This window comes from Giraffa tippelskirchi, chromosome 4, assembly GCF_054371585.1.
Source record: "Giraffa tippelskirchi isolate mGirTip1 chromosome 4, T2T-mGirTip1v1.2.pri, whole genome shotgun sequence".
NCBI lineage: Eukaryota > Metazoa > Chordata > Mammalia > Artiodactyla > Giraffidae > Giraffa > Giraffa tippelskirchi.
In genome coordinates this window covers 71,447,331-71,468,124 of record NC_137278.1, presented here as the reverse complement: position 1 = coordinate 71,468,124, position 20,794 = coordinate 71,447,331, and the positions used below count along the sequence as shown (strand labels likewise).

Here is a 20,794-nt window from a genome sequence, read left to right as displayed (position 1 = left end):
GGCTGACACTGTTTCCACTGTTTCCCCATCTATTTCCCATGAAGTGATGGGACCAGATGCATGATCTTAGTTTTCTGAATGTTGAGCTTTAAGCCATATTTTTCCCTCTCCTCTTTCACTTTCATCAAGAAGCTTTTTAGTTCTTCTTCACTTTCTGCCATAAGGGTCATTTCATCTGCATATCTGAGGTTATTAATATTTCTCCCGGCAATCTTGATTCCAGCTTGTGCTGCTTTCAGCTCAGCGTTCCTCATGATGTACTATGCATATAAGTTAAATAAGCAGGATGACAATATACAGCCTTGACGTATTCCTTTTCCTATTTGGAACCAGTCTGTTGTTCCATGTCCAGTTCTAACTGTTGCTTCCTGACCTGCATACAGGTTTCTCAAGAGACAGGTCAGATGGTCTGGTATTCCCTTCTTTTTCAGAATTTTCCACAGTTTATTGTGATCCACACAGTCAAAGGCTTTGGCATAGTCAATAAAGCAGGAATAGATGTTTTTCTGGACCTCTCTTGCTTTTTTGATGATCCAGCAGATGTTGGCAATTTGATCTCTGGTTCCTTTGCCTTTTCTAAAACCAGCTTGAACATCTGGAAGTTCACGGTTCACATATTGCTGAAGCCTGTACATGGTTAGGTAATAAATAATCATTGCCATTGCTTTATGGGAGATACTTAGATTCAATTTCTGTTAAGAATTAAAGAAGATGTACCCTGCCATTATGGTTATTGTTCAATCGCTAGGTCGTGTCCAACTCTTTGTGACCCCATGAACTGCAGCACACCTGGCTTCCCTGTCCTTCAGTATCTTCCAAAGTTTGTTCAAATTCATGTCCATTGAGTCAGTGATACCATCCAACCATCTCATCCTCTGTTGTCCCCTTCTCCTCCCACCTTCAATCTTTCCCAGCATCAGGGTCTTTTCTAATGAGTCAGCTTTTCACATCAGGTGGCCAAAGTGTTGGAGTTTGAGCTTCAGCATCAGTGGTTCCAAAGAATATTCAGGACTGATTTCCTTTAGGATGGACTGGTTGAATCTCCTTGCTGTCCCAGGGACTCTCAAGAGTCTTCTCCAACACTGCAGTTCAAAAGCATCAATTCTTTGGTGCTCAGCTTTCTTTATGGTCCAACTCTCACATTCATACATGACCACTGGAAAAACCATAGCTTTGACTAGACAGACCTTTGTTGGCAAAGTAATGTCTCTGCTTTTTAATATGCTGTCTAGGTTGGTAACAAGTTTTTTTCCAAGGAGCAAGTGTCTTTTAATTTCATGGCTGCAGTCACCATCTGCAGTGTTTTTGGAGCCCCCCAAAATAAAGTCTGTCATTGTTTCCACTGTTTCCCCATCTATTTCCCATGATCTATTTCCCAGATGCCATGATCTTAGTTTTCTGAATGTTGACCTTTAAGCCAACTTTTTCACTCTCCTTTTTCTCTTTCATCAAGAGGTTCTTTAGTTCTTCTTCGCTTTCTGCCATAAGGGTGGTGTCATCTGCATATCTGAGGTTATTGATATTTCTCCTGGCAGTCTTGTTTCCAGCTTGTTCTTCATCCAGCCTGTTGTTGAGTGTAAAGTTTTTAAAATATATTCTGTATATGAACTCTGTATCAGATATATAATTTGCAAACATTTTCTCCTATTTTGTGGGTTTCCTTTTCACTTTGTTGATAGTATCCTTTTATACACAAAGGTTTTAATTTTGATGAAGTCTGTTTTATCTTTTTTTTTCCTTCTTGCCTGTGCTTTTGGTATCATATCTAAGAAACCATTCCCAAATTCACTGTTGTGAAGATCCTCCTCTCTGATTTTCTCCTGACTCTTGCAGTTTTAGGTCTTATGTTTTAGTTTTTAATCCATTTTGAGTTAATTTTTGTATATGGTGTAAGGTAAGGGTTCAGATTCATTCCTTTGCATGTAGATCTCTACTTTTCTTAGCATTTGTTGAAAAGACTGTTCTTTCCTTGTTTAACAGTCTTGTTATTTTTAATTGAAAATCATTTGACCATATATGTGAGAGTTTATTTCTGGGTTCCCTGTTTCGCTGGTCTTTTTTCTGTCTTTATGCAAATACACTGTTTTGACCACTGTAGTTTTATATTAAGCTTTGAAGTCAGGATATATGGGACCTCCAGCTTATATTTTCTTTTTCAAGACTGTTTTGTTATTCAACATCCTTTGAGATTCCATGTGAATTTCAAGATGGATTATTCCATTCACACCAAAAGTGTCATTTGGATTTTGATAGGGATTACATTGAATCTTAGATGCCTTTGCATGCATGCTAAGTCACTTCAGTCATTTCTGACTCTGTGCGCCCCCATGGACAGCAGCCCACCAGGTTCCTCTGTCCACAGGATTCTCTAGGCAAGAACACTGGAGTGGGTTGCCATTTCCTTCTCCACTTAGATGCCTTTGGGTAGTATCAGTATCTTAATATTCAATATTAACTCTTCTAATCCATGAATGTGGAATTTATTCCCATTTAGTTGTGTTATTTTCAACTTCTTTTGGCAGTGTTTTGTATTTTTTAGTGAACAAGTCATTTTCCTCTTTGGTTATGTTTACTCCTAAGCATTCTATTTGATGGTATTTTAAATGGAATTGCTTGCTTTGTGTTCAGGTTGTTAGTGTATAGAAATGCAACTGATTTTCTTATTTTTTTTTTGTATTCTGTACCTTTGGTAAATTGGTTCTAACATTTTGCGTGTGTGTGTGTGTGTGAAACTTTTGGGGTTTTGTACCTAATAAGATGTCATCTGCTAACGGAGCCGGTTTTACTTCTTCCTTTTCAATTTGTATGCCTTTTATTTCATTATCCTGCTTGATTGCCCTAGCTAGGATATATTGAATAGAAGTAGCAAGAGTGGGCAGGGCACCTTGGATGAAAAGGAAGAGCTTTCTTTTCACCATTGTATTAGCTGAGGTCTTCTCATAGTTTGCATTTATTATGTTGAGGCAATTTCTTTCTATTCCTAGTTTGAATTCTTCTAAATCATGAAAAGGTGTTGAATTTTTCAAATGCTTTTTCTGCATTAATTTAGATGATTGTGTAGTTTTTTCCACCTCTTCATTCTGTTAATGTGTTCATATTAATTTTTCATGTTTTGAACCACTTTTGCATTTCAGGAATAAATCTGACTTGGCCATGGTGTATGATCTTTTTAATGTGCTAGTGAATTTTGTTAGTATTTTGTTGAGGATTTTTTTTTTTTTTTTGGTCTGTGCTGTGGTGCTTGTGGGGTCTTAGTTCCCTGACTGGGGATTGAACCTAGCCCTCGCAGTGAGAACTCAGAGTCCTAATCACTGGACCATTAGGAAATTCCCTTCTTGAGGATTTTTGAGGATTGAGGTTATGAATGTTTAGTAGAATTCTTTAGTGAAGCTATCTGGTCCTGGGCATTTCTTTGTTGAGAGATTTTTGATGACTAAATTCAATCTCATAATTGGGTATAAGTCTGTTTATATTTTCTTCATGATTCAGTCTTGGTAGGTTGTGTGTTTTTAGAATTAGTTCATTTCATCTAGGATATCCAGTTTGTTGGCATGCAATTAGTCATAGTATACTCTTATAATTCCTATTATTTCTGTAAAATCAGTAGTAAAATTTCATTACTTCTGATTTTAGTTTTCTTTATCAGTTGAGTCATATATTTATCAATTTTATTGATCTTTTTGAAGAAATAACTCCTGATTTTATTTTCTCTATTGTTTTCCTTTTCTTTATCTCTGATTTACTCGGTATTATTTCCTTCCTTCTACTAGCTTTGGACTTTATTTGTTCTTTTTCTAGTTCCTTAAAATTACTATTAATAATTTGAGATCTTCTTTTTTTAATGCAAACATTTATAGCTATCAGTTTCCCTCTGAGCACTGTTTTGCAGCATCCCATAGGTTTTGGTGTGTTGTGCTTTCATTTGTCTCAAGATATTTTTTATCTTTTGACAAAAGATTCTGATTCTTTTGATTTCCTCTTTGATTTTTTTTTTAGACTCTTGTTTAACTTCTATATCTTGTAGATTTTCCAGGTTTCCTTCTGCTTTTATTTCTAGTGTCATTCCATTTTGATAAAAAAAAGATACTTTGTATGATTTCAGTCTTTTTTGTGGCCTAACTTACCAGCCTATCCTGGAGAATGTTCTGTGTGAACTTGAGAAAAATGTGTGTCCTGCTGTTTTGTATATTTTGTTTATGTTTGTTAGGTGCAATTAGTCTGTCATGTTTAAGTTCTTTACTTCCTTATTGATATTCTGTCTTGTGGTTCTATTCATTATTGAAAGTGGAGTATTGAAATGTCCTACTATTATTGCAGAGCTATTTCTCCCTTTTTGTTGCATATATTTTTAGGAGCTCTGATGTTTGGTGCATATGTGTTTGTAATTGTTATATTTCCTTGATGAATTGATCCTTTTATCATAATATAATTTCTTTGTTTTTAACAGTGTTTGACTTAAAGTCTGTTTTGTCTAATATTAGCATAATATCCCCAACCCTTGTGGTTACTATTTGCATGGAATATCTTTTTCCATAGTTTTACTTTTGACCTGTGTGTGTCCTTCAATTTAAGGTGAATCTCTTGTAGACAGCATATTGCTGGGTACTATTTATCCATTCTGCCAAACTGTTACTTTTGATTAGGGAGTTTAATCTATTTACATTTAAAGTAATTACTGATAGGGGAGGAGTTATTCTTGCTATTTTGTTATTTTCTGTGTCTTTTAGCTTTTTTGATTTTCATTTCTTCCCTTATTATATTCTTTTGTGTGTAGTTAATTTTTTGTAATGACACATTTTGATTCCTTTCTCATTTCTTTTGTGTGTATTCCATGTTTTCTTTGTGGTTAAAGTTGTTAACAGTCTGTTTTGAACTGATATCAACTTTAATTTCATGTAAAAACTACTTTTTTATTATTTCCTTGTTTGCTATGAGCTTAATTTGGTCTTCTCATTTTAGTTTCTTACAGTGGAATTTTGGGTCACTGATTTGAGACTTGCTTCTTTTCTTATATAATCATTTAATGCTATAAAATTCCCTCTAGGCACTGCTTTAGGTTCATCTCAAGTTTTAAAATGTCATGGTTTTGTTTGCATTCAGTTAAAATTATGTTTTAATTTTCCTTGTGACCTATTCTTTGACCCATGTGTATTTAGAAGTGTGTTGTTTAATTTGTAAATATTTGAGGATTTTCCAGATCTTTCTATTACTGATTTCTGGTATAATTACTTTTGCTGAGTGAACATATACTTGGTGTGTGTTACATTTGTCAAGGTTTGTTTTATGGTCCAGGATATGATACATCTTGTGAACATTCTGTGTGCTCTTGAAAACAATGTGCATTTAGCTCTTTGGGAGTAGAGTTTTCTGTAAATGCCAGCTAGGTTATGTTGGTTCATTGTGTTGTTCAGGTTTTCTGCATTCTTACTGAATTTCAGTCTACTTTTTAAATTGATTACTATGGTGAGGAATGTTGAATTCTCCAACAATAACTGTGGATTTGTCTGTTAATCTTTTCATTTCTGTCAGTTTTGATTTGTATTTTCTTTTAGTGTTTGGCTTATTCTAGTTAGTACAGTCCTTTATATTTTTTATTTATCCATTAAACGTGATGTCACTTATCCTTTCTACTTCACTGAATTATTTTTTAAAATAAAACAGTTAAAACTTTAGAGGTATTATTTAATTTTAAATTAGTTTGTACAAAAGCTGATACTTTTTTTTTTTAAAACAAAGTATTATGGGCTTTCTTTTTTAAAAACATTATTTATTTTAAATGAAACAAAGATGAGTATTTTTAATAATAAAAGGTACAGTTCACTGAGAAGATAGACATCATAAACCACTAGACACCTTAACAACAAAGATATAAAGCAAATATCAGAAGAAATATAAGGGAAAAGAAAAATATATATAATCATAGTGAGACATATGAACATTTCTCTGAGAATATTTTGTTCAAATGCAGAAAAAATAAGAATTGGAACATCTTAAAATGATGTCATTTATAATTTAAATGTGATAGATTTATATTTAATTTATATTAATCATATCCTACACAAATATACTTAAAATTTTGTATCTCATAGGTTGTTATTAGATGTCCATAGGACATTTACAAAAACTGGCAAAAAGAAAGTAGAATTCTTTTTTGTGTATGTGACACATGTTATATGTATACACATATTAATAATTATTTTCCATTATAGGTTATTATAAGATATTGACTATAATTCCCTGTGCTATACAGTAAACCTTTGTTGCTTGTTGCAGATCTTTTTTTAATTAGAAATGTTTAAAAACTGATAAATATTTCCTGAAAGCAGACAACTGATTTCTGTCTATGTATGACTGTGAGTTTATTTACAATTTAAATGTAAATTTATCCCCATATTACATAGAAATGCTAGCAGTGTTCTAAAATTCAAAATTAGGGAACATCACCTGACCAGGGACAAATATATTTTAAGAAGCCACTTATGAAATGTTTATGTGATTTTATATTTTGCTGATTCAGTGTTTTGAATACTTTGACTTGAAAAACTTTATTGCATTTTTTTCTATTTTTAGGATTCCAGTTCTCAGATGGATTTAAGTATTCAGGTAACTGATGATGACATTAATGAGATAATTCAAATAGGTGGAACTGGAGATACATCTTCCAATGATGAAATAGGAAATACAAGAGATGTAGATGAGAACGGATTGCTAGGGATTATTGATGCAGGAGACCTGAAGGTGCCTAAAGAAGAAACTGGCAGTGTGTCAAATGAAGATTCAAGTGTGAACAGTAGTGATAATGAAGACCCTGAGATAGATCTTGTGGAAGAAGTAAGGATTACTTTTAAGTTGAAAGTTTTAAAAATTTATAGCATTTGTGCTCTAGTATACTTTGGAACCAAGCAGAATAACAATTCAGATCAATGCTGTCTTTAGTCTTTAAATCGAGACTTACTTGTATTTGTACTTGTATTTAAGCTTTTGGCCTTAAGCTGCAATGTAAATCAGTATTAAGTATTTAGGAATCAGTTACTATATTTGTTAGTCTTAACCAGACATAGTGGGAGTTTGAAGGGATGGAAGTGAAGGTAAAGAAGGCAGCCAGGGTAGAAGCATAATGTATCTGCTCTAATCCTAATATATGCCATGAAATCTTTGTGAGATGTGATAATTAAGAAGCATAAGTGTTATTAGCTATCATTTATGGGGGCCTTACATATGTGCCAGGTACCATACTAAACCTTACTGCCTTTTGTTATTTAACATTCCACTGCCCTATGGCTCTTATTACTGTTCTCATTTTGCAAATGAGAAAACTGAGATATGAGGAGTTTTAATAACTTGCCAAAAAGGTCAGTCTTGTGGCCAAACTGGGAGTCAAACTCAGGCTGTTTGACTTTTAAGTACAGTACTATTCTTTGCACTTGGAGAGACAGAATATGTCCCTCTATCTTTAAAAAATTCAAAGTATCATAAAATCCATTAATGTGACTATCTTTCATCTTTAGGACCCTTTAAATTCTGGAGATGATGTTAGTGAGCAGGATGTGCCAGACCTGTTTGACATGGATAATGTAATTGTCTGTCAGTATGATAAGGTACTGTACTCACTTTTTAGACTTTGGATTGATTAATTGCATTTATAGGACAAAGTAAGCAAAATGATGGGAAATACTATGATGGGTTTCTATTCGGTTAAATTAATCTCAAACAGATAATTAATTCTATAAATTTGAGGGGTATTTTGGGCCTAACACTGTGCTGTGTGGTCTCAGTGATACCAAAAAAGTGATAGTCCTTGTCTTAAAGAGGTGATGATCTTACTGAAGCAAGATGTTTCTGTATGGAATAATAGAATGGCATACAATAAGATGGTAGGTAAATCAAAAGCTAAAATATGTGACAGATAAATCAAATACTAAAATACATGGCATATAAATCAAATACCAAGATGAGTGGCATGTAAATCAAATGCTAAGATAAGTGGCACAGACAGTTGAGTCCTAGAAGTGGCTAGGAAATGCAAGAAATCATTTGTAGTTGGAGTTCTCCACAAATCCTTCCTGGGTGATGTGGGGCTTTTAAATGGGTCTTGAATGATTTGTAGGATATAGATAAGTGTGGAGAGTAGGCATTCAGGAGAGTAGAATAGCCTAATAAAAGGCAGAGAAATGAATGCATGTAGGATTGTAAGGAACAGTGAAGAGACAACTCGGCCTTGAATAAAGTGTTTTCCTTTTGAATATTTTAGGAGATGAGGCTGGGTGGAGGACAGAGGTTGAAGCAGATTGGAAAACCCAGAATCCTGGTAGGGAAAGTTCAAACTTGATTTGGTGGACATTAGCCCTCTAAGGATGATATTGAGAAAATTTCAATTGGGTTTAAAAACTGGCTTTGTTAATTTGGAAGTGGCAAATAGTAAGAAGAACAGGGATAGTACATAAAGTAACAGAGCCCAGACTAAAGATGGCAGCATAGAACATAGAAGAATTAGAGATTATGATGGAAGAATCACTGGACTTTCAATACTATGTTGAAGAGAAGTGGTGAGAGTGGGCGTCTTTGTCTTGTTCTAGATTTTAGCAGGAAGGCTTTCAGCTTTTCACTGTGGAGTATTATATTGGCTGTGGGTTTGTCATAAATAGCTTTCATTATATTGAGACATGTTCCCTCTATACCCCCTTTCATAAGGGTTTTTTTTTTTTTTTTATGAATGGGTGTTGAATTTTATCAGATGCTTTTTCTGTGTCTATTGAGAGGATCACATGGTTTTTGTCCTTTCTTTTGTTAATGTGGTATATCATCTTTATTGGTGTGTATTGAACCGTCCTTGTGCACCTGGGATGAATCCAGCTTGGTTGTGGTGTACGATCTTTTTTTACGTGTTATTGGATTTTGTTTGCTAGTATTTTGTTGAGAATTTTTGTGTCTGTATTCATCTAAGATATTGGCCTGTGGCTTTCTTTTTTGGTAGTGTCTTTGTCTTGTTTTGGTATCAGCGTGATGGCGGCTTCATAGAATGTTTTGGGGAATATTTCTTTCTCTTCAGTCTTTTGGAAGAGTTAGAGAAGGATGGGTGTAAGTTCTTCTTTGTATGTTTGGTAAAATATACAATGAGGAAAAGACAGTCTCTTCAGCAAGTGGTGCTGGGAAAGTCGGACAGTTGCATGTGTATCGGTGAAGTTAGAACACATCCTCACACCATATACAAAAGTAAATTCAAAATGGATTAAAGGCCTAAATATAAGATAAGACATCATTGAACTCCTAGAATAGAACATAGGCAAAGCATTCTCTGGCATTAGTTTTCTTAGGTCAGTCTTCCAAGGTGATAGAAATAAAACAAAAAATAAACAAATGGGACCTAGTCAAACGTACAAACTTTTGCACAGCAAAGGAAACCATAAATAAAATGAAAAAATAAACAACAAGGTCCTACTGTATAGGTCAGGGAACTAGTTTGAATATTCTGTGATAAACCATAATGGGAAAGAACATAAAAAAGAAATGTCTATGTGTGCATAACTGAGTCACTTTGCTGTATAGCAGAGATTGGCACAACATTGTAAATCTACTATACTTCCATAAAAATGTAAAATTAAATAAAAAAAAAACTGACAAGGGCTTAATTTTCAGAATATCAAAACAGCTCATACAACTGAACAACAACAAAACAATGCAATCCAAAGAAGGGCAGAAGACCTAAATAGATATTTCTCCAAAGAAGACATACAGATGGCATCTAAGCACATGAAAAGATGATCAGCATCACTAATTAAATTAGAGAAATGCAAATCAAAGCTACGGTGAGGTACTACCTCACACCAATCAGAATGACCATCATTAAAAAGTCTACAAATAACAATTGCTGGAGAGGATGTGGAGAAAAGGGAAACCCTCCTACACTGTTGGTGGGAATGTAAATTGGTATAGCCACTATGGAAAACTGTATGGCGGTTCCTCAAAAAACTAAAATTAGAGTTGCCATATGATTCAGCAGTCCCACTCTTGGGCACTTATCTGGACAAAACTGTAATTCAAAAAGATACATGCACCCCAATGTTTATAGAAGCACTGTTTACAAGACAATAGTCCAACAAATGGAAACAACCTAAATGTGCATCTACAAATGAATGGATAAAGAAGATGTGGTACATATACACAATGGAATATTACTTAGCCATAAAAAAGAATGAAATAATGCCATTTGCAGCAGCATGGATGGACCTAGAGATTGTCATACTGAGTGAAGTAAATCAAACAGAGAAAGAAATACCATATAATACCACTCCTGAAAGATGATGCTGTGAAAGTGCTGCACTCGATATGCCAGCAAGTTTGGAAAACTCAGCAGTGGCCACAGGACTGGAAAAGGTCAGTTTTCGTTCCAATCTCAAAGAAAGGCAATGCCAAAGAATGCTCAAACTACTGCACAATGGCACTCATCTCACATGCTAGTAAAGTGATGCTCAAAATTCTCCAAACCAGGCTTCAGCAATACGTGAACCGTGAACTTCCAGATGTTCAACCTGGTTTTAGGAAAGGCAGAGGAACCAGAGATCAAATTGCCAATATCCGCTGGATCATCGAAAAAGCAAGAGAGTTCCAGAAAAACATCTATTTCTGCTTTATTGACTATGCCAAAGACTTTGACTGTGTGGATCACAATAAACTGTGGAAAATTCTGAAAGAGATGGGAATACCAGACCATCTGACCTGTCTCTTGAGAAACCTGTATGCAGGTCAGGAAGCAACAGTTATGAATATCGTTGGCTGGGGGCCAGCCAGAGCAAGGGGCTGGGGGGCTGAGGGAGCCAGGGTTAGGAAGATGATGGGGGAATTCATGCCCCCCACCTCCCTCTGCCCCTTCCACTCCAGCCTCCCCTGTCTCGACTCCGGGAAACAAAACTATCTCATCGTTTTTATTTTGTGGTCTGTACAGAGCCTGTGTCCGTGTGTCTGTGTGCAAGCGAGAGAGTTGGGGGGCTGGGGAACTTTATGTGGGGTTGGGGAAGGAGACCCCAGGCCAAGTTCTGGGCTAGGTGAGATGTCAGGTGGGAGGCCAGGGGCCTGAGCTAGGAAGAAGGATGGGTGGACTGGAGAAAGTGAGAGCCCTCTGAATTTCTCCTCCCCAACCCTGACCTCCTACTCAAGGGAGGGACAGAGACTGGGTCTACCTAACGGTCGACCTTTTAATTGTGCCAAACAAAAAAAAATGCCAGTAACTAAAACACCTCTCTCTGGTCTCTTCTGGGAGGGTGGGGGCTGGAAGTGGGAGGAAGGACTGGGGGAGGGTAAGTGGGGTTGGTGGCGACGAAGAACCCAAGGCTCTGTATGAACTGGGGCTACGACCAGGAGGAGGGATAAGGCTCTGAGTTTCCCGCATGTCTCTTCCCTGGGGAAGGCCTAGAGAGGGTCTCCAAGCCCTGCACCCTGGGAAGATGGGGTAAGAGACTAGCCATGTGGTGAGGGGACCTGTTGACCTGGCTAGATCTCCTCCCCTACCCAAATCCCAGGGTGCCTCTCTCCCTTTAGCCCAGGGTAGGGAGAATTGATTGAGAGAGAGAGTGAGACAGACTGAGCAAGACTGAGACATGCGGGCCCCCACTGGCCTCTGAGTGGGAAAGGCAAGTGCGAGAGATAAAGGCCTCCAAGAGAAAAAAGAAACAAACCAAAGATTTAACCATTTAAAAAAAAAAAACCCACAGACAACTCTGCTACCTTTTTATATGTTGGAAAAAAAAGTGAAAAATATTAAAAAATAAAAATTAAAAAAAAAAAACCCACAAAAACTCCAAGCCGCCGTTCCTTCATGTGGTTTGAACTTTGACCTGAGCAGTCTCCAAAGCAAGATGACGATGAGAAAGGGGAACAAAAGAAAGAAAAAATAATGTATATTTTTAAGTATTTGTCCTTGAGATGTTAGCTCCTTGTTAAACACAAAAAGGAGAGAAAAATCCAGAGAGAAGCGTTGCTGGGACGGAGACAACTATTTACTATGTCTGTGATCCCTCCCCTCTGCCTCCCCTTCCTCTCCTTCCCTCTGTCCCTGCTGTCCCTCCCCCAACCTGTCCCCCCAAGCCCAGGGGCTCAGTATTTATTTATTTATATGATTGCAGGGTGACTGGGAGCCTCTCTTGGCAACTTGTGGAGAGGCCCTTTGGATCATGGTAGGGTGGGGAAGGGGTGAGGGGTCTGGATTGAAAAGCAGGGGCCTGATCTTTGGTCAGTTCCTCCCTGCCGGCTCCTTTCTGGCTTCTCATGCCACTGCTGCCACCTTCACCTCTCAAATCCAAGGCTTCACTAGGGCAAGGTGACCATCCCACCTTGTGAAGATGAAACTGGTTCAGCCCTTTCTGGGGCGGGTGTCTCTCCCCTTTGCAAGACCAGGTTCGAATGGGGAGGGGAAGAGGTGGTGAGTAGTGAGCAAGGGAGACCAAGGAGTCTTATCCAGACATGGAGCAGGCCCTGGAGGAGACCCGCCTCTCCTCCATTCTCACCAAGTTAGCCCCCCTTTCAGTTCTGTTTGTCCCCTGTGTTGGTAGCCCCTCCCCTTCCACCCTGGACCCCCCTCCCTGTCTCTTCTTGTGGTAGCAGGTTAGCGTTTCAGTGTTCTTAACTCCAATCTGCTTGTTCATTATACAATGTGCTTCTTTTAAGGCCCCATTTGTGTAACTTGAGTGTGTCATTCATCTGAACAACATCAAAAAATGAAAAACTGTACAGAGAGAAAAAAAAAACAGTTATGTTGCAAATGTTCATAGCAGGATTATTCATAAGAGTCAAAAAGTGGAAACAACCCAAATGTCCATCATATCATAAACAGATAAACATGTCCATCATATCATAAACAGATGAACAAAATGTGGTATATCCATACAACCTAATGCGATTTGGCAATAAAAAACAATAAAATGCTGATAGATGCTATGACATGGAGGAAACGTGAAAACATTATGCTAAATGAAAGAAGCCAGACACACTAAAACCACATATTGTGACCATTTATGCAGAAAGTGAAGAAGAACTAAAGAGCCTCTTGATGAAAGTGAAAGAGGAGAGTGAAAAAGTTGGCTTAAAGCTCAACATTCAGAAAACTAAGATCATGACATCTGGTCCCATCACTTCATAGGAAATAGATGGGGAAACAGTGGAAACAGTGTCAGCCTTTATTTTTTTGGGCTCCAAAATCACTGCCGATGGTGATTGCAGCCATGAAATTAAAAGACGCTTACTCCTTGGAAGGAAAGTTATGGCCAACGTAGCTAGCATATTTAAAAGCAGAGACATTACTTTGCCAACAAAAGTCTGTCTAGTCAAGGCTATGGTTTTTCCAGTGGTCGTGTATGGATGTGAGAGTTGGACGGTGAAGAAAGCTGAGCGCCGCAGAATTGTGGTGTTGGAGAAGACTCTTGAGAGTCCCTTTGACTGCAAGAAGATCCAATCAATCCATCCTAGAGGAGATCAATTCTGGGTGTTCATTGGAAGGACTGATGTTGAAGCTGAAACTCCAATACTTTGGCCACCTCATGCGAAGGGTTGACTCACTGGAAAAGACCCTAATGCTGGGTAGGATTGGGGGCAGGAGGAGAAGGGGATGACAGAGGATGAGATGGTTGGATGGCGTCACTGACTCGATGGACATGGGTTTGAGTAGACTCCGGGAGTTGGTGATGGACAAGGAGGCCTGGCGTGCTGCAATTCATGGGATCGCAAAGAGTCGGACATGATTGAGCGACTGAACTGAACTGAACTGATGTATGGAATCTAAAATACAACACAAATCAACATATCTATGAAATGAAAACAGACTCACAGATGTAGAGAACAGACTTGTTGCCAAGGAAAGGGGGTAGCAGAGGGAAGGATTGGAAGTTTGGGATTAACAGAGATAGAATATTGTACATAGGATGGATAAATGACAGAGTCCTATTGTATAGCATAGGGAACCATATTCAGTATCCTGTAACAAACCATAATGGAAAAGAATATGAAAAAGAATATATATGTATGTGTGTGTGTGTGTGTATAAACTGAGTCACTTTGCTATACAGAAGAAATTAGCACAGCACAGTAAATGAACTATACTTCAGTAAAATTAAGAAAAAGAAAAAAGAATGATTGGGATCTAGTGATTAGCTGGATATGAGTGAGTGATTGACAAGGGAGAGTTGAAGGTGCCCTATACATTTTACCTATTTAAAGTATACAATTCAGTGATTTTTAGTATATTTATGGATATGTGTAACCATTGTTATTGTTCAGTAGCTCAGCTGTGTCTGACTTTGTGACCCCATGGACTGCAGCACATCAAGCTTCCCTGTCCTTCACTGTCTCCCGGAGTTTGCTGAAACCCATGTCCATTGAGTCAATGATGCCATCCAACCTTCTCATCCTCTGTCACCCCCTTCTCCTCCTGCCTTCAATCTTTTCCAGCATCAGGGTCTTTTTCAGTGAGTCAGCACTTCACATCAGGTCGTCAAAATATTGGAGCTTCAGCATCAGTCCTTCTAATGAATACTCAGGGTTGATTTCCTTTAGGATTGACTGGTTTGGTCTCCTTGCTGTCCAAGGGACTCTCAAGAGTTTTCTCTAGCACCACAGTTTGAAACTGTTAACACAGTCAATTTTAGAAAATTTTCATCACCTGAGAAAGAAAGCCTATTCCCTTTAGTTCTCACTCCCAAACTGCTCCATTTCCTCTAATCCTCAGTAGTAAGGCACTACTAATGTACATTCTGTCACTGTAGATTTCCCTATTCTGGAGTTTTATATGAAAGGAATTTTATAATAGGTGGTATTTTATAACTGATTTCTTCTACCACACACAGTGTTTCAAGATTCATACATATCATGGCTTGTAACAGTTCTTCATTCCTTTTTATTGATATGTATTAGTTCTTTGAATGGATATACCACAATTTGCTTATCTGTTCATCTTCTGAGTGACATTTGAGTTTTTTCTAACTTTTGGCTATTATGAAGAATTTTGCTATAAATATTCAAGTTTTTTTTGAATATATGTTTTCATTTCTCTTGGTATATACCTAGGAGTGGAATTCCTGGGTCATACGGTAATAATTTAAGGCACTATCAGACTATTTTCCAAGATGGCTGTACTGTTTTTTCATTCCTGTCAACAGTGTATGAGGGTTTAGGTTGCTTCAAATTCTTCCTAACACTTGTTATCTGACTTTATGATTCTAGCCATCCTAGTGAGTATAAAGTGGTATCTCATGATTTTGAGTTGCATTTCCCTGATGACTAATGCATATTTACACCTTTGACTTTTTTTCAGTAACAATTTCAATATACTCAGGTCAAACAGAAGATAATATTTTGAATTGCTGTAAAAATAAATCCTTTTCTCTAAAAATAGGATCTTCTCTCCTACAACATTTTATATAGATAGAAAATGGCAATTTATATGCTAGTAAATATAAACATAAGAAGGAAGAGGTAATAGAAAAGGAACTGGTCTTGGTTTGAAACTTTGTTTAGATTCTTATTCTTATAAATAGTGTATTGCATTCTATAAATAGTGTGTTGCACTGTATAAGGAACTAGATTATATTTGCATTTCATAGAGTCACAAGTAGTTTTCTAGACCATTATGGATACAGTATCCTTAGTGATACTGCACTGTGGAAAATAGCTTGCCATTAATTAACGCAGTGCTTTATATTTTTCAAAGTATTTTAGAAAAATATTTATTTGTCTGTTTGAGGTTTTAGTTGTGGCTTTCAGGATTTCTCTGCATCATGTGAGATCTTTGGTTGCGGTGTATGGACTCAGTAGCTGTGGTACCGGGTTAGTTGCTCCATGGCAGGTGTAATCTTAGTTCCCCGACCAAGGATTGAACCCATGTCCCCTCCACTGCAAGGCGGATTCTTAACCACTAGACCACCAAGGAAGTCCCCAAAGTATTTTCTTATACATTGTCTTTTGCTTCTCAAAACAACCTGTGGGGTAGATAGAAAGAGTGGTGTTAGATATTTAGTGTTACCAGGTGGCACAGTGGTAAAGAATGCTCCTGCCAATGCAGAAGATGCAGGTTTGATCCCTGGGTCAGGAAGATCCCCTGGAGTAGGAAATCGCAACTTGGTCCAGTATTCTTTCCTGAAGAATTCCATGGACAGAGGAGCCTGGCAGGCTACACAGTCCATGGAGTTGCAAAGTCGGACACGACTACAGATGTAGCATGTTACTAAATCTAGTTGTCTGAGGGCACTCTAGTGTATATTTTAAGAACAATACAAAACCAGGACATTGGGGAACCACTGAAAAGTTTTTGAAAAGGAAGTGAGAAAGTTGGAAGATTGCTAGCAAAGAGTATGTATTTGCAGTCAAAGTGGGGTGGGAGGAACCACTATTTTAGTGAATTTTTATAAAAGAATAACTTCCAAGTTCTGGTTACTAGTTGTCTTATTTGAAGAAGTATTGATTGTAACCAAACTCAAGTAAGTTGAAAAACTTCAGTAATAGTCTTGTAAGAGCTTTACTGCTTAGTGTGTTTTGAAGGCCAGTAGTATCAGTTCCTCTGGGAGAGTGTTAAAAATAAGAAATTTTGAGTCTTATCCTAGAGTACTGGATCAAAATGTGCATTTTAACAAGACTCCCAGGTGATTTTCATGCTCATTAAACTTTGAGAAGAGCTGGGTTTTTTGTTTGCTTTTCAGTATATTTTATCTCACTTTGATTATCATATGAGATTTAACTTTAAAATTTATAAGCTAACAGTCAAGGGAAAAACTTTGAGATTAAGATGTGCAGTGAAAAAGGGTTAAATGAAGGTCACTGATAAACATGCTGAGTGAGAGTTATGGACATACTATTTCAGAGGCAGAGAGAATGTACAAGATTAATATAAAGATTAAAATAATAAAGATATTATAGGGAAGATTAATGGTGAAATGAAACATTTTACTATAGTTAGGAGTGTTCTGTGCTATAAATAGGATACTATTTATAGTGGAATGTGAAACTACTTAAATATGTTCCATTTTCATTTAACAGTTTAGCTGACTTTGTCCCTTAGATGCTAGTATTACAGTGGGTAATTACTAGGTATGTAGCACAGTATCTCTCTCTCTCTTTTGTTTTTTGAATAGATATTGCATACACATTGTTAAAATATCTAGATACTATAAAAGGTATACCATAAGGACTCTGGTACCCAGTCCTTCACCATCTGCTCTTCCTACCAGTAGCTCCCTGTCACTGCCTTCATTGCAAATAAGTAACCAGCTACATTAATTTCTTTATATATTTAGTCTCTTTATTCAAGTAGAGCCTAAAGGGGTAGCATAGGCAACACTATATTTGGCACCTTGTCTTTTAAGAGATTAACAATAGATCTTAGAAATCTTTGTCTGGATATTTTTATAACTGTGTAATATTCCATTGTGGAATTGTTAAAATTTATTTAACTCATCTCTTATTTGAGCTATTTTTCAGTTGTTTGCTATTGAATGACCACGTACATAAAACATTTCATATGTGGGCAGTTTTATCTATTAAGTAAATCTCTATAAGTGGAATTACTGGGTTAAAGGGCAAATATATTTGGTTAGATATTGCCAGAATGCTCTCCTAGAGGTTATTGCATTATATATACCTATTACAGTGTTTGAGAGTCCTCCTTTTTCTACAGCTTTGCCAATGGAGTGTAATGAAACATTTGGATCTTTGCTATTATGAAAGTTGAAAAATGATACTCTGGTGACATTTTTAACTTTTTGTGTGTTATGAACCAATTATATTTATTTTTATGTGAACTTCTTGTTCATAACTTTTGTCTGCTTTATTTATTTTTAATTGGAGGATAATTGCTTTACAATGTTGTGTTGGTTTCTCCTGTACAACAATGTGAATCAGCCATAAGTATACATGTATACCCTCTCTCTTGAGCCTCCCTTTCACCCTTTTAGGTTGTCACAAAGCACCGAGCTGACCTCCCTGTGTTATACAGCAAATTCCCATTAGGTATCTATTTTACATATGGTTATGTATATATTTCAATGCTACCCTCTCAATTTGTCCCACCCTCTATGTTTTAAAAAATTGAATTATTAGTTTATTGCTTCCCAAGAGTTCTGTATTATTTTAGGAGAGATTAGCTCTTGGTATGTGCAAAAATACTTTTTCTTCAGTTATTTGCTTTCAATGCTTTTTCTTCCTTTCATGCAGATGTTGAATTTGTCAACCTTTATTTTTATGGCTTCTGAATTTTGAGTCATGAATGGAAAGTTCTTTTTTACCTCAGGATTTTAAAGGGATTCACCCATGTTTTCTTCTAGTATTTCTTTGGTTTCTTTTAAAAAATGTAAATCTTGACTGATGGAGCCATTTTTCTTGGTGTGACAGGTGATTATAAATTTTTTCCCATATGCCTACCCAGTTTTCTTAATATTGCTCACTGATAAGTCTATTTTGTCTCCACTTAAAAGAGAATGATTTCTTTATCATCTGCTGAAGTTCAATATTTTGAATTTACTTCTTGATTTTCTGTTTTGTCTCATTGGGTTGTCCGTTAACCTCTGCTACATTGCTTTAATTATTTTGAGGTTTATAATATCTTTTATTTTTTTAAATTTATTTATTTTAATTGGAGGCTAATTACTTTACAATATTGTAGTGGTTTTTGCATTGACATGAATCAGCCATGGGTGTACCTGTGTTCCCCATCCTGAACCCCTCTCCCACCTCCCTCCCCATCCCATCCCTCTGGGTCATCCCAGTGCACCAGCCCTGAGCACCCTGTCTCATGCATTGAACCTGGACTGGCAATCTGTTTCACATATGATAATATACATGTTTCAGTGCTATTCTGTCAAATCATCCCACCCTCGCCTTCTCCCACAGAGTCCAAAAGACAGCTCTATACATCTGTGTCTCCTTTGCTGTCTCACATATAGGGTCATCGTTACCATCTTTCTAAATTCCATATATATGTGTTAGTATACTGTGTTGGATTTTTCTTTCTGACTTACTTCACTCTGTATAATAGGCTCCAGTTTCATCCACCTCGTTAGAACTGATTCAGATGTATTCTTTTAATGGCTGAGTAATATTCAATTGTGTATATGTACCACAGCTTTAATATCTTGTAGGGCTGGTATTTCTTCATATTCTTTTCCAGAGTTTTCCTGGATATTCTTGTTTATTTCTCTGTATTGACTTAAGGATCAGCTTCTCTGGTTAAAACAAAAACAAAAACCTGTTGATATTTTCACTGAGATCGCATTAATAGAATTTGGTATTTTAGTAATATTAAGGAGGAGTGGGTTGCAGTTTTGGATGTGATGTCCAGGGGAGGCTTTACTGACAACGTGATAGGGTAAAGATCGAAAGAATGTAAGAGAATGAGCCATGAGGATATTTGGATATAATCATTTCAGACAGAGGGAACAATAAGTACATAAGTCCTGAGGTGGAAGAATACCTGTGTGTTCAGGGAACAGTGAGACCAGAGCATTAAGTGAGGGGAAGAACATGACCTTATAGGCCATTTTAAGGACTTTATTTTTGAATGAGAAGTCATTGGAGAGTTTGAGCATAGAAATGATATCTGATTTATGTTTTTAAAAGGGCCACTCTGGCTACCATGTTCAGAGTAGACTTAGTGGGAGACAAGGGTGAAAATAGGGAAACTAGTCATGAAACGTATCAGTCCAGGTGAGAGAGGATGGTAGCTGAAACAAGAGTAATAGTTGTGGATGGTAGAAGTGGTTGGATTATGAATATGGTTTGTAGGTAGAACTAACATTTATTGATGGGTCTGGATATGAGGTGTGAGTAAGAGGTGTAAAGATTATCTCCAAGATTTCTTGTCTGAATAAGAATGAGTGGCCGTTCCCCACTGAGATGGGGAAGACTGTGAAGGTCAGAGGAGAATATATATCAGTGTCCTTGTTTTAAACTTGCTTGAGATGTTTATTGGACATTCAGGAAGATGTGTTGAAGCAGTTGAATGAGAATCAGAGTTTTAGGGGAGACATATGAGCTGGGGATGTAAATTTCGGGAGTCATAGTTGATATTTAAAACCGTGGGATTAGATAAGATCACCTCGAGAGTGATATAAACAGGAAGAAGAGTCCTGGTACACTCTAAAAGTGAGATGAGGGAGAGAAGGAGAAATCAGTACAGAAAACAAAGGAATGGTCAAAGAAATGGAATAGAAAGAAGTGGAAGACCAGGAATGTTCTGGAAGCCAAATGAGGAAAATATTTCAAAAAGGAGAATGTGTTTAATGGTGCTGGTAGTCGAGTATTTGTAAAATTTATTCCTAACTATGCTATGTCTTTTTTTGCTATGGGAAACAAGCTCTTTCTTTATATCTGATAACTGTTGCTTGTATATGTGAAAGCTATGAATTTCTATATATTAATTTTGTACCAATACTGAATTCTTGTTTAGTCATTTTTAATTGATTATCTTAGATTTTTCAGATATCCAGTCACAGCATCTGCAAATTTATTTAATCTTTTCCGATTTTTTTATCTCTAGTTCTTTCTTATCTAATTATGTTGTCTAGTACCAATTGTACTCTCCTTTTGTCTATTGTATTGGCTAGTACCTCTAGAGTGAAAGGTTAGGTAATTGTTTTCTTGTCTATGTTCTGACTTGAGTGGGAATATTTTTAGGATTTTCCTCACTAAGCACTAAGTCACAGCTGTTGGGTTGAGGTAGTAGGGTGTGTGTGTGTTTGTGTGTGTGTATTTGTAGGACATGGTCTTTCTTAAAATGCTCGAGTTTTATCAAAAGCTTTTTCAACATCATTGGAGATGATTA

General features: G+C 36.8%; 2 protein-coding genes across 7 annotated transcripts in view; one reads left to right on the top strand and one right to left on the bottom strand.

Annotated features, from left to right (window-relative positions):
* The window catches only part of GTF2A1L (general transcription factor IIA subunit 1 like), a 48,196-nt gene that overhangs the window by 25,383 nt on the left and 2,019 nt on the right, over positions 1-20,794 (top strand). For all 5 annotated transcript variants that reach the window (XM_081593777.1, XM_081593780.1, XM_081593776.1 and 2 more), the window contains 2 exons: positions 6,571-6,831; positions 7,509-7,598. In XM_081593777.1, coding sequence (XP_081449903.1) covers positions 6,571-6,831; positions 7,509-7,598 — 351 coding nt within the window. The remainder of the gene's footprint in view (positions 1-6,570; positions 6,832-7,508; positions 7,599-20,794) is intronic.
* Positions 19,041-20,794, bottom strand: part of LHCGR (luteinizing hormone/choriogonadotropin receptor) — a 71,064-nt gene continuing 69,310 nt past the window's right edge. For both annotated transcript variants that reach the window (XR_014083055.1, XM_081593767.1), the window contains one exon: positions 19,041-19,196. Coding sequence is in view for 1 of the 2 variants with exons in the window: in XM_081593767.1 (XP_081449893.1) it covers positions 19,181-19,196 (16 nt within the window). In the remaining variant the exon portion in view is untranslated. The remainder of the gene's footprint in view (positions 19,197-20,794) is intronic.